We start from the raw sequence: 13551 nt of genomic DNA on the forward strand, positions 1-13551 counted from the left end.
TTGTCCACATTGTCACCTCCTCTTTTAACTTCTTTTACCACGTCCTCTAAAACCACCTCTTAGTCTTTATAATTTGGGGCTACCTTGGTATTCTAACCTGGGATGGGTGGCAGTCCGCCCCCCTTTATTTGTTTTCAGTTAAGCTGAAAGTTTTTCCTGTGCTTTTCTTAAGGCCTCAGTATTATGGCTATGTCAGTTAAAAGCTGCTCTTATTGTTGTTTTTTTAATTCATCTTTTTGTTTTAATCTGTTTATCAACTGTGAGCACTCAGGGACTGAAAAGTCCCCTTTGAAATTATAATCTGGCAAGGTTTTTTATTGTCTCTTGAATCTTTTGAATGCATAATCTCCAGTTTAAGATCCCCGTGTAGTTTTAGGATTTCAGTGATAATTAAGTTACCTGAAAATCCGTATTTTTATGCCATTGTGTACATATTTCTGTTAAATCAGAGCTTTTTCTCTGTTCTTCCCCATTGTTCTTTGTTATTTTTCTCTTTTTAGTTTTCATTATTGCTAATTTTAGATCCCCTTGTAATTTTAAGACATCCTTTGTATCTAATTTGCCCAAAAACCCATGTTTTTTATTTTTTATTCCATCTATGACAGATCATACCTGCTCCTTTTACATAGTTCTCCATAAACTTTACCTCCCATTCTAAGTCAATTAGTTTACTTTGTTTCTTCCCCATTATGTTTATGTTAGTTTAATTATAGTATAAATGTCCCAGATAAAAGGTCACTGGCATGAGACTTTAAGGAGAGGACATTAACACGGCCTTCTACTGCGACTAATTCGCAGCGGTGTTAATTTTCTGGAATGAAATCCGACCTGAATCTCCAAAGTCACCAGTACGTAGTTTTAATCTGGGCAAAAGAAAACACAGGACTAGCAGAATCCTGCTATGATTCTATTAAAATGCTTAGTCCTCCAAACACACACAACACAGTCACACAGTTAGTTTCAGGTACCTTGTAATTTTTCTAAGTTAACTTGGTGTTATTTTATGAGCTCAATTTACTCCGTTCTTTTTACTTGTATAGCGCTTATTCTATTCCCTCGCAGGGGAATAACCCTTAGTCGTTTTATTTGGCCCCCTTCTTGGCGGGGCCCTACCTTAATTTGTCACTATTCCTTTCACGGTGGAATAAAACCATCCCAATGCAGCGTCCTTACCGGCGACGCACTACCAACGACTTTTAAGTACTTTTCTTCTTTTATTTATATAGCGCTTACTCTATTCCCTCACAGGGGAATAATCCTCAGTCGTTTTCTTTAATCCCCTTCACGGCGGGATTGTACCAAATTTGTCACTATTCCTTTCACGGTGGAATAAAACCATTCGAATGCAGCGTCCTTACCGGCGACGCACTACCAACGACTGTTAAGTACTTTTCCTATGAACTGTATTTTAAAACTGTCTCACCTCGGAGTTGACTTCTTGGTGACTCTTTGGACCCTGTGAGAGTCACCCCGCGCAGAGGAAGGCAATAACCCACTGGCCAGGTGTGAATTCACACACACCGGGACTTTCAGCCACTCCGGCTAAAGGAGGCTGTGCAGCGGTGCTTCGCTCGACGTCAGGCTTCCCCCACGGATCCCAGAGTCACTGTTAAAGCAAAGAGAAATAAGGTTATTGAATTAATCCGGCTCGAAGGACCAATAAATGTTAGGTATTATTTAGTCAACTCAGAGGTAAGAACGATACAGTCAGAGTTACTTGTGACAAGGGTAGCCCACTTTGCAGTGAAACTACAAAGTTTTGACACCCTATCTCTTTATTTATATGCACAGTTCAACAGACAGTTCAGACAGGGTGTGTGTGTGTGAGACGGAAAGGAGGCTGGTTCACACAGAGATAACAATGATCTCACACACACAGGGAGGAAGGCATAGTGCAGGTGCCTTGCAACCCAAGGTTTTTACATGAGTGATAACAAGTTTTTGCACCCATCCAACACTGCAGGTACCAGAATATAAAATATTATTTTTTAACAGAACTGTTTGACATTTTAGGTTAATGTAGGTATTTCATAAACTGTGTTGCTACAGTTTTTCCTTAGAAAACATATTAATTGTATGTGTCTCCCTAACACTTTTTAGCATGTAAATTCATAGTAAGAAAAATATTTTAATATAGTACCCCGCTGATCAAACAGAGCACTTTCACTTTTCCTTGTGCATAAAACCTATTCCTAAGACTGTCTTTACATGTAAACCTTATTGTGTTGAGTGTGAACTCTATTTACGTTCATTTTCATAATTTTATGCAAACAGCTCTGCAGGAGGAGAGACCACAGTTCCAAGTTTGGATGCAGTTTCCTAAAAGCTCCTAGTGGTCCTCTTCACCCCTACGTCCTGCGATCATCTACTCCACTGTCTATGCATCTTCTACCTTATAAAATTGTTTGGTTATAGACAGTCAATGCATCAGTTCAGCTGATTATCTGTTTGTTTTTTGTTATTCTAATAAATACATTTTATCTAAAAACATTTTGTGTCTGTTTGTGCTGTAGATATCTGAAATAAGTTTATCTGATAATAATAAAAGTAAAATGTGTTATTCAGTGTTTAGTAGTATTGTAAGTTAATCATGCAACTCTGGCCAGATGCAGGTTGGTTAAAAATTATATGTAAAATAACAGTAACTTTTCCTGCTCATGGATCGAAATAATGGAAAGAATTAATCACCTGTATAACTCTAAAGCTAGTCATCATTTACTATCATTTGTCAGTTGAGACAAAAAATTATTTATAAGCAAATAGTGCTTCAAAAGGAGAAAAGTTTAGATTTGTTTTGGTGGACAATCATACTTAAACCATTATCTACTTAGTAAAGCTTTTTTATGATCAAAACTAAAAACCATGGCTCAATATTTTAAGGCTTCAACTTAGTATAGACAGTTCTTTCTGATTAATCATGTATATTTATATTTGTCAAAGTAAAATGTTTTCCCTAATTTTACTATCATTACTAATGTGAAAATAGTCAAATTCTCGAGTAAAGCAGGACTATTTATTGAAACTCTGTCACTACTGTCAGTGTGTGAATGTGTTCCAGTAATGCATCCTCCCGTTGTGGACAAGAACGTACTTTCACCTGTACGTACCAAGCACACACCAATGTACTGGCATACTTGGGTAATGATAAACCCCTAAGAGTTTGTAGAGAGGTTTGCTCTGCTGCCAAAGTAATGCTTTTGTTGCTAGATTTAGCGCCTCTTCAGACTCCCTAATGGACTTTTATGTAAACGCGCTACATTTGGCAATGAGCTGAGCATGTGCAGAAAAATACCTGCTACCATCCCCATAAAACTCTGCTTAGAACTTTCTTTTCTAATTCTTTGTCGACTCACAGAGTTTTTGTTCATTCTGATGATGGTCAGTCAGTCATTTTCTACCGCTTATTCCATAGTGGGTCACGGGGAAGCTGGTGCCTATCTCCAGCAGTCTATGGGCGAGAGGCAGAGTACAACCTGGACAGGTCGCCAGCCCATCACAGGGCAACACACAAACAACCTGCACACACTCATTCATACACCTAAGGGCAATCTAGAGAGACCAATTAACCTAACAGGCATGTCTTTGGACTGTGGGAGGAAGCCAGAGTACCCGGTGAGAACCCATGCATGCACGGGGAGAACATGCAAACTCCATGCAGAAAGACCCCCGGCCGGGAATCAAACCCAGGACCTTCTTACTGCAAGGTAACAGCGGTACCAACTGCGCCACCGTGCATTGAATTAATTTAGTTCGATAAAAAAAATCGGCAACTCAGTCAAAATTAAATTGGTGTTGCAGGGTTAAACTTTAGGACAGTCTAATGTTTTTTTCCTAACTCTATTGTGAAATAGGAGCACAGTACCGCACTTCTACAATCTGGCTTTTTTTGTTGTTGCTGTTGCTGTTTGTTTTTGGAGTGCAGGACCAAAACCTGATATTCATTTTGATTTATTTTTCAAGTTCAACTATTGTTGTTTCAAAGGATAAAAAATAGTTCTGGCTCCTGTTAGGCTCCATAAACTTGCAACACCACACACTGCTTCAGATTGTGCTGAGCCAATGAAAGTCCGCAGTCGTGGCAGTAAGGGGGAGTTGCTGAGGAATGCAGTCTGCAAACCAAAAAGAGAAGGTTGAAAGTCCACAGACAGCAGCAAGGTCACTGACACAACAACACCGTTCAAATTGATTCAGTTTTAGGCCTAATAATAATGGAGATCTCCGTGTATATAATGGATGCCTTCACAAATTCACCATTCAAAGGAAATCCTGCGGCTGTGTGTCCACTTTTGCAAGTGAGTTTGCATCTGTGTTGAAATATTACTGAGATTTTTCAGCTTTATGGCTTGTGAACAACTTAAGATATACTGTATATACTCAATCACTGAGCAATAAAGTGTACTAAGTATTAAATAGATAATACTCCTTACTGGGATGTAATTAAAAAAAGTTCATGCTTTATTTGATCAGAGCTGCTTTATTGATTTAACTGTGAGCAAAGTAAACCGTTTCAGGTTAAAGGGGTTGCATGATCACACCATTAGTCTTAAAATGTGCAGCCCGACACACTATCCTGTGTCTGAGCCTCAAGTCCTAATAATAAATGCATCATATTTATATGTGTGCATCATATTATCCTGTGTTTTTTAACAGGAGCTGAACGATGATTTGTATCAGAAGATAGCAGCAGAGATGAACTTGTCAGAGACCGCTTTCATCACCATGATCAACCCTACAGATACTTTCACTTCTGGTAGCTTTTTACAGCTAAGATTTTGTTTGCCAATGACTCAGCAGTAATTTATGACCTCTGCCACAGAAAATGTTTCTTGCTGACTGTTTAAAATAGCAAATTTAAGGAATCTATGGATATTAAAGTTGTGTGTGACCAGATGTCATTTTCAAAATGGTGTTGTCATTAAAAGGATCAAGATTTCACCTTAGATGGTTCACACCAACAACTGAAGTGGATCTGTGCGGCCATGCCACCCTGGCCTCTGCAGCAGTGCTGTTCCAGCATAAAAGTAAGACGTGTCTAATACACGTATGAATATCACATGAGGACTAAAAGTGTGTCATTCATTGGAGATCAAGAATTTTTTACCTTACAAACTGTTAAATGTTGTGCAGGGCAAATGAGTGGAGCAACATGTCTTAGTCAGCATATTTCAACCACATAAAAACATTTAAACAAACTGAGGTACATCATCTTTCAGATAATGTTAATCCAACGGTGGGGTTTGAGACCAGAAGTGGAGCTCTAGCTGTGACCAAGAAGAAAGAAGGATACATTATGGACTTTCCTCTGAATCCGCCCACCAAGGAGGTACATTACACAGTCATGAACACATCAAGACAAAGCTACAGAAAATTAATATTCTAGAAGAAATCTATGTTCTGTCATAAGTGAATGAATCAAGTATATCCTATTTATATTGCACCCTTCATTGACATAAACACAAAGTGCTTCAAAATCTGAGCATAAAGATTAAAACGTGATTAAATTAAAGATGTAAGCCTCATGATATGATTCCCTAAAGGTCTGTGCAGGTTTTGCACTTGCTGGACAAGAGCAAACCTGAGCATGCACACCTAAAGGCCCTACAAAGGGATTATTGGGTTTTTAAAGTTTTAGAGATGGACAGCAACATAATGTTTCTAAATGAGATAATTAAGAGGTGCCAAAATTTCCTGAGACCCAATGAAATACACATTTGGGAAAAAGCTTTCCATAGATTTGTATTTTCAAGTTAAAACATCAAGGCCAAAAATCTTTAAATTCCTTGCTAATACAGTGAGACTTTCTGTAGTTTTGAAGAGAGAATTGATACCTGCATTGCATACAACACACCTCGTTATGTAAAGAGGACGGTTTTTAATCAGCCTATTATAAATCCTGTTCCAATCCTGTATATTCTGTTACAGTTTATAAATGTAAAGTGCAAATGTTTTAAATTTCGGCTTTAGCTGAAATAGAAAAATTTGTATAACATTTATGCATTTTAACTAAAACATCTGGATGGATAGATTACAAAAAAATGTGAAACAATTCTTTGTTAAACTTGCATCTGTTTTATATCTCAGGATCACAGCGACTTTAAAGATATCATAAAGGTCAGTAATAAAATGTCCACACCAGTCATGAGCACATTTGTTTAAACACACTGTTTATGTGTGTGTTTAACACTGTTGGTGTATTTATACTTTTATACAGGCCACAGTAGGAAACCACCCAGTTGAGGAGGTCTTCTTCAGCCGGCACACAAAGAAGCTGATGATTCGATTGCCGGACAGCTGTGAAAGGTTATCCTTGAAACCCTGGAAGCAGACATATAAAAAGATTGAAAAGCCAGCCACAATTTCCTTCCGTTCACACCTCTGATCTTCTGCTCTTCTTTAAAAATGGCTGAACTGAGTATTGCCTGTGTATACGTGTAATGTCTCCAGGTCAGTCCTAACCAGTCTGAAAGTTGACCCAGTTGCTCTTCTGAACAGTGAATCTAGTGGTAGAGTCAGAGGACTGATCGTTACAATGAAAGGTAACCAGAAAACTTACTGAAGTCAAACCTGAAGCATGTTGTAAGTCAGTTTTATTACCTGCTCTGTCAGAAATGTTGCATCAGATTAGGAATAACCTCTTCAAGTGGAATCAATAAAAACATCATCCTCTTAACTTATTTATATATATATATATTAATCTGACATCAGGGTCCCCAGACTGTAAGCCAGGATTTGACTTCTGCTCCAGGTACTTTGCTCCGTGGGCCGGCGTCCCAGAAGATCCAGTCTGTGGTAAGTTGAACACTCACAGATAACCCTAATTCTGATCCTTATTGCCTTCACATACATGTGAAATACACATGTACCTTCTGCTCTTTTAGGGTCTGCCCACACCGTCCTGGGTAGCTACTGGTCAAAAATACTTGGAAAAAAGAAAATGCATGGTGAGTTAATGTATGAAGTTAGAGTAAGTTCTGGGTTTTGTTTTAGAGAAAATTTCAAGTTGAGCTCTGGAATTTCTTTCATGACGCTGGTTTGCCTCTTGATGGACAACTTAAGCTTCACTGTCAAGTCATATCTCAATATGTAAGAGAAAAAGATATGGATAATGTTTCTCCTTAATAACAACAAATAACATGTAAACACGGTGGCGCAGTTGGTAGCACTGTTGCCTTGCAGCAAGAAGGTCCTGGGTTTGATTCCCAGCCGGGGGTCTTTCTGCATGGAGTTTGCATGTTCTCCCCGTGCATGCGTGGGTTCTCACCGGGTACTCCGGCTTCCTCCCACAGTCCAAAGACATGTCTGTTAGGTTAATTGGTCACTCTAAATTGCCCTTAGGTGTATGAATAGGTGTGTGCTTGGTTGTTTGTGTGTTGCCCTGCGATGGACTGGCGACCTGTCCAGGTGTACCCTGCCTCTCGCCCATAGATTGCTGGAGATAGGCACCAGCTTCCCCGCGACCCACTATGGAATAAGTGGTAGAAAATGACTGACTGACTGAACATGTAAACACATATACCTCTCACCCTAGTGGTGTGCATTTGTGTTCAGCTCTCTTTATCTATTTTATGCCCCTAAATAACATCAGTGCAGCTAGTTGCTTTCAGAAGTTTGTTAAATAACATCAGTGAACAGACCAACACCAAGGAACACAGCAAACAGGTCAGGGAGAAAGTTGTGGAGAAGTTTAAAAGAGGGTTAGGTTTTAAAACAAAACTCAAGCTCTGGGCATCTCAAAGAGCATTGTTCAATTTACAATCTGAAAACGGAAAGAGGATGGCACAATTGCAAACCTACAAAGACATGGCTATCCTTGACAGAGCTGCCAAGGAGAGTATTCTTCAGAGAAGCAGCTAAGTGGCCCATCTGTAGAAACAATCGAGGTAGATCAGGTAGAAGAATCTGTTGAAAGGAGGAAAAGCAAGACGAAAACCATGAGAGGTCACATCTGAAGTTTTCAATGAATCATGTAGGTGGTTGATAGTGAGATGAATGGAGTTCAATTCAGGGTGTTCCTGAACGAAAACCTATTAGGGGCCACAAAAGATTTGAGACTGGGAAACAGTTCTTTTAAGCAGAACAACAACTCTAAACATACAGTCAGAGCTACAATGGGATGGTTCAAAGATCAAAGCAGATTTATGTATTAGAACGGTCCAATAAAATTTCAAGCCAAATCAAATTGAAAAATCTGTGAAAATATTTGAAAATTGCTGTTCAGAGACTCATCCAAAATGTTATTTATGAAAAAATTGTGTAAAACACAAACTGATTTATATGGGTATTTTATTGATTCAGAAGTAAAATACATGTGCTTATTAATTTTCATATTAGCCTTACTGCCAGCTTTCCGTTCCCTCCTCAATTTAATGCACACCTAATAAAAAAACAAGGTAACTGAACCAGTTGATAACTGGAAGTTAAGAATTGGTCCAATGTTTTCCTGAGGGAGGGGTAACAAGATGCAACACACTGAATATAGGGACTGACCCCTTGCGATCATTTTTGGTATGCCAAGGGCACAAACCAAATACTTATGTGTTGTACTGAGAGTACAGACTGAAAGGAAGTTAAAGATTTGTGGTGCCACAAAGTGTCTTCACTGTTTGGTACATATCCCTCCAATGATATAAGTACTTCTGGTTGCTCTATAGGCTATTATACTTTATTCAAAGAGTACAGCATTTTTGACTTATCTTTTGTTAGACTAGATATTTCAGTAATATTCTAATTAAAACCCAAATAGGTTTTAATTCTTCCATGACTTCTTTACTTGAACTGCTTCTTGATTTATTTTGTGAGCTCCCATCTTCCTTGATGATAACTGACTCTTGATCTTATGTCTGTAGCTTACCAGTGCTCGAGTCGAGGTGGGGAGCTGGAACTTGAAGTGAGAGATGATGGAAGGATCAACATAGCTGGAGAGGCCATCACTGTACTGCAGGGGGTCATCAGACTATAGATATAGTCACAGAATGTGAACTGCCTGAAAGTAAAATAGATTATTTTAAATCACTTTAAAAAGAAGTAAATGAGCTCCAATCCACATTGATTAGTCTCAATAGTATTCATAACACGTCAGTTAGGTGTAGAAGTTGACATGCTTCATTATGCTATATTAATGTAAGTAAACCATCAATCTCTTAATTGATCAAGAATCTGTCTGAAATAATATTTTTTTACCATCCTATTTGACAATTTTATTAAACATATAAAGAGCTGTCTATTTCCTAATGGTTTAATTAAGTAGAAAGGAAGACAAAACAAAAGATAAAAAAACACTGAACACTAATGCTATCCACTTGTACAAGGAAGTAGGGCAGGTATTCTGAATTCAAAATACATTTTCAAAATCTTGTCCAAGCTGGTAAAAGTTTCAACTATTTAAGGTTTGCTACTCTTTCAGGAGTTTAAAGACATGGTTTCAAGGTCTAAAATCCTTAATTAATATCTAACGTATACTGGAAGGAGGGACTGTGCCAGAAGAAAAAGAAAGGAAGATTTCAGCCTTTCCAAACCTCCTGGACAACAAACAATATCACCAGCATCAGAAACGTGCCTTATAGAACTGGAAAAGAGGGGCGGACGGTTTTGGCTTTAATACTGGTTCTGTCTTCCAGGAAGCTCACTCAGAGTGGATGGCACCTTGTTCTTTGTTCAGGTGGTTGTATGTTTGGGTGGTTAAAGTACTCCAAAGAGAAGGACTGAGAACTGCTGAGCACATCAGCATGACGAAGCAAAAAACAAAAATTAGACAAAAGTAACAAAGCGTCACAATCAATCTCCGGTTCTGACAAGGTGAGTCAAACGGCCTTGGTGGTTCTGTTGTTCCTCTTGAGTGTCAAAACTCAGCTGTCTCATGAACTGGTAGTTTCCAGGGAAAGACGTTAGGCACACCTTGGACACACTTGTGTAGCCATATGAACATAGCCAGTTAATAAGAAAAATATTTCCCTTTTTCCTACCATATTCTTTAAAGAGAAGACAAGAAATTAAAAAAATTGATTCTTGCAGATAGAAATCCCATCTCCAGGCTGAGGGTCATTTTTTTATATTTAGAGGTCACCAACTAATTAACACTCCAATACTAATTACTGAATAAAAACCCAATCACTGGTTACAACTAAATGTTTATTGGTTTACATATCTAGCTTATTTATATAGCGCTGATCCACAACAAAAGTTGTCTCATGGCACTTCACAAGACAAACCGATAATTTATGTAGAGAAATACATAACGCTGGTGCTGTAGGGGGTTAAGCATGCAACCCATGTGCAGAGGCTTTAGACTTCGATGTGGTCTGAGTTCGAGTCCCGGCCCCCGGTGACAAATGCTGCCCCCATTTCCTGTCTGCCTACTTTAATAAAAAAAAATATTAGAAAAATAAAGGTCACTAGTGCCACAAAAACAACTCCATCATAGTTATGAAACATTGCAGTCAAATCTTGTTTTTATTTTTCCAAGTTAGTAAAAAGTGTACTTAGGAAATGTAGCTGATTGCATCGGGAGACTGAATTTGCAGCAATCACTCCTCCAAAACAGGCATGTGGAAACTAGACAGATGGTTGCATCATCTCCTTAACTTTACAGCAGCTTAAAAATGTGCTTAATAGGCTGCTGCTTATAAGAGATACTTTGAGATATACTGACACTGAGCATTAAGACCTGTAGAGGACAGATATTATTCCTGTTCATCAGAGCAGTTCACGTAAGAAGTGGTGTCTGGGCAGACCAGCCATAATGGGCCGCTGGGGCTCATATACACTCAATATTTGTTTAAATGGTATTTAAAGCACATGTGAAACTAAATAAGCTATTTTCCTTTGCAACTTAAACCACAAATGTGATGTTTTATCTACCCTTCTGATTTGCATTGTGACTGGTTGTTTGAACACATGCAGATTGTTCTTAAATAGTTTTAAGATTAATTTGAACTAAGTCCCCAAAATAAACCTTGGTTCTTAAACATAAATATCTACACTGAACTGTGAGATAACTGCATAATTTTTATTAGTTCCCTTTTCCCTTTATTTGTATATTAGCTTTCGTTTCTTCATTTAGCTTGGTAGTTTTAGTTGAATTATTTCTAGCCTAGTTAAAGAGTTTGTTGATTGAAATAGTTTAACTTGGAGTTGTATTGATTTGTTAATAAATTCTTCTATTTGTGAGAGTTTGGTTTATTCTATATGTGTGCAGCCCTGGCTGTTACCGAATACCAGTGCTGAAATGACCCCTTTCGTCAATTGTTCCATAATAACACATCATATTGGGCTGTTATTCATAAAACAATACTTGACAGACCGAAAGTCTTTTGGCTAATTATACCTGATCAGGTGGGGCCCTAATCTGTTAGTCAGACTAAAATTCTATATTTCAGCTTTATTGGTAATTTTGTTAATAATCAATAAATATTAATAAATAATAATAGCGCTAATAGCCAAACCATCCTAACTACACAACCTGATGCTTGCAACATGTTCCAAAAAAGCTGGAACAAGGGGCAACGAAAGACTGGGAAAGTTAAGGAATGCCCAAAAAACACCTGACTAGCCTTCCTGTAGTCCAGACCTGTCTCCCATTGAAAATGTGTGTTGCATTATGAAGCTAAAAATACGACAACAGAGACCTCGGACTGTTGAGCAACTAAAGTTGTACATCCAGCAAGAATGGGAAAGAATTCCAGCAACAAAGCTTCAATAGTTAGTGTCCTCCCAAACGCTTGTTGAGTGTTGTTAAATGGAAAGGTGATGAAAACATAGTGGTAAACATGCCCCTGTCCCAACTTTGGAATGTGTTGTAAGCATCAAATTAAAAATGAATGAATATTTGCAAAACAAAACAAAAAAAAAAACATTTAAGCTGATCAGTTTGAACATTAAATATCTTGTTTTTGTAGTGTTTTCAGTTGCGTTTGAGGTAACACAGTTTGCGTCTTTAAAAAATAGGCTCTGTGCCTCTTCATGAGCGTCCATTAACCACAAAGGTGAGTCTTTTACTTTTGTTGCACTCTAGAGTTGATGCAGCCTTCAGGTACTTAATGCAACATGTCTCCTCACACCATAGAAACACATGGCTCATCCAGATAATTGATTAATTGGATTATAGTTGGAACTACTTTCACACAAGCTCACAATAAACATGAACACTGATAAGTCCTTAAGACTTCAATACAAGATAATACAAATATTTATCAGTTTCTTAGAACATTCATTTGCTGAAGAAGTTATTCATGGGGAAACCTGTCCTTACTGATAGCTCAGATTAGTCTAACTGCACACTTCATTTCAAATCAAAGCAGCTTACCTTCTCCTCCCATTCTGTATTACAACAGTTAATAGACAAAACGGTAAACAGCATTAAAAGCTTGTGTTTCCTGTACAGTACAGTTTGTGACTTTAAATGTAATAAAAGAAAATTAATATTTAAATAATGCAGAGATGCACATTTTAAGGAAATTAACTTTGACAAAGTACAGGTCCTTCTCAAAATATTAGCATATTGTGATAAAGTTCATTATTTTCCATAATGTCATGATGAAAATTTAACATTCATATATTTTAGATTCATTGCACACTAACTGAAATATTTCAGGACTTTTATTGTCTTAATACGGATGATTTTGGCATACAGCTCATGAAAACCCAAAATTCCTATCTCACAAAATTAGCATATCATTAAAAGGGTCTCTAAACGAGCTATGAACCTAATCATCTGAATCAACGAGTTAACTCTAAACACCTGCAAAAGATTCCTGAGGCCTTTAAAACTCCCAGCCTGGTTCATCACTCAAAACCCCAATCATGGGTAAGACTGCCGACCTGACTGCTGTCCAGAAGGCCACTATTGACACCCTCAAGCAAGAGGGTAAGACACAGAAAGAAATTTCTGAACGAATAGGCTGTTCCCAGAGTGCTGTATCAAGGCACCTCAGTGGGAAGTCTGTGGGAAGGAAAAAGTGTGGCAGAAAACTGAAGATTGATCATAACGCGCCGTCCATGCTTATGCATTTTAACCCTTTTATCAACGGTAATTTTAAAGGTGTGTGTTTGATTCTGGTGCTAAGCTATTAGCCTCCTTTGTTAGCTTAACTGTTAACAGCTAAGGACATGTGCTTGCTGTTAAATAATATTTACCCAGAAAGGTTTAGTTTTCAATCCAGTAAATAATGTGTCCCTGACATCATTTTACAAAATTTGATAACTAAGTAAACACCATTAAGCCCCATTTCTCCAGAAAGTTGTGGCTCTTTCCAAAATATTACCTTAATAATATTTCTTCAAATATTATTTCAATAAATAAAGGCAGCTAATGAGACACCGTTGAGAATTAGTTATCCAGAAGGTTGGTTTTATTCAGCAGATCATTCTTAAAACATTATTTTATTAAAATAATATTTTATCTGATCTTGCATTGTGAATGGTAGTCTAAACGTTTGCTGATTATTGCCAAAGTTAGTTCCAAGACTAACTTAACTTCATTTCCAGATTCTTCAAGATAATCTTTGGTTCTCAAACATAAATAACATTGCATGGTAATGTTGCATCACTCTTTTT

General features: G+C 37.7%; 1 protein-coding gene across 2 annotated transcripts; it reads left to right on the top strand.

The window, feature by feature from the left end:
• Positions 1-4116: 4116 nt before the first annotated feature.
• LOC124867563 (phenazine biosynthesis-like domain-containing protein 1) lies at positions 4117-11168 on the top strand. Of its 2 annotated transcripts, none has more exons than XM_047364066.1 (10): positions 4117-4292; positions 4651-4750; positions 4923-5021; positions 5214-5323; positions 6082-6111; positions 6212-6300; positions 6445-6536; positions 6746-6789; positions 6879-6941; positions 8847-11168. In XM_047364066.1, exons 1-10 carry the CDS (start codon positions 4209-4211, stop codon positions 8889-8891), a joined length of 756 nt encoding a protein of 251 aa, XP_047220022.1. In that variant the 5' UTR covers positions 4117-4208; the 3' UTR covers positions 8892-11168. The 2 variants fall into 2 exon arrangements, with proteins under 2 accessions (XP_047220022.1, XP_047220021.1); XM_047364065.1 differs by having other exon boundaries at positions 4122-4292; positions 6706-6789.
• The last annotated feature ends 2383 nt before the right edge of the window (positions 11169-13551 follow it).

This window comes from Girardinichthys multiradiatus, chromosome 4 (genome assembly GCF_021462225.1).
Source record: "Girardinichthys multiradiatus isolate DD_20200921_A chromosome 4, DD_fGirMul_XY1, whole genome shotgun sequence".
NCBI lineage: Eukaryota > Metazoa > Chordata > Actinopteri > Cyprinodontiformes > Goodeidae > Girardinichthys > Girardinichthys multiradiatus.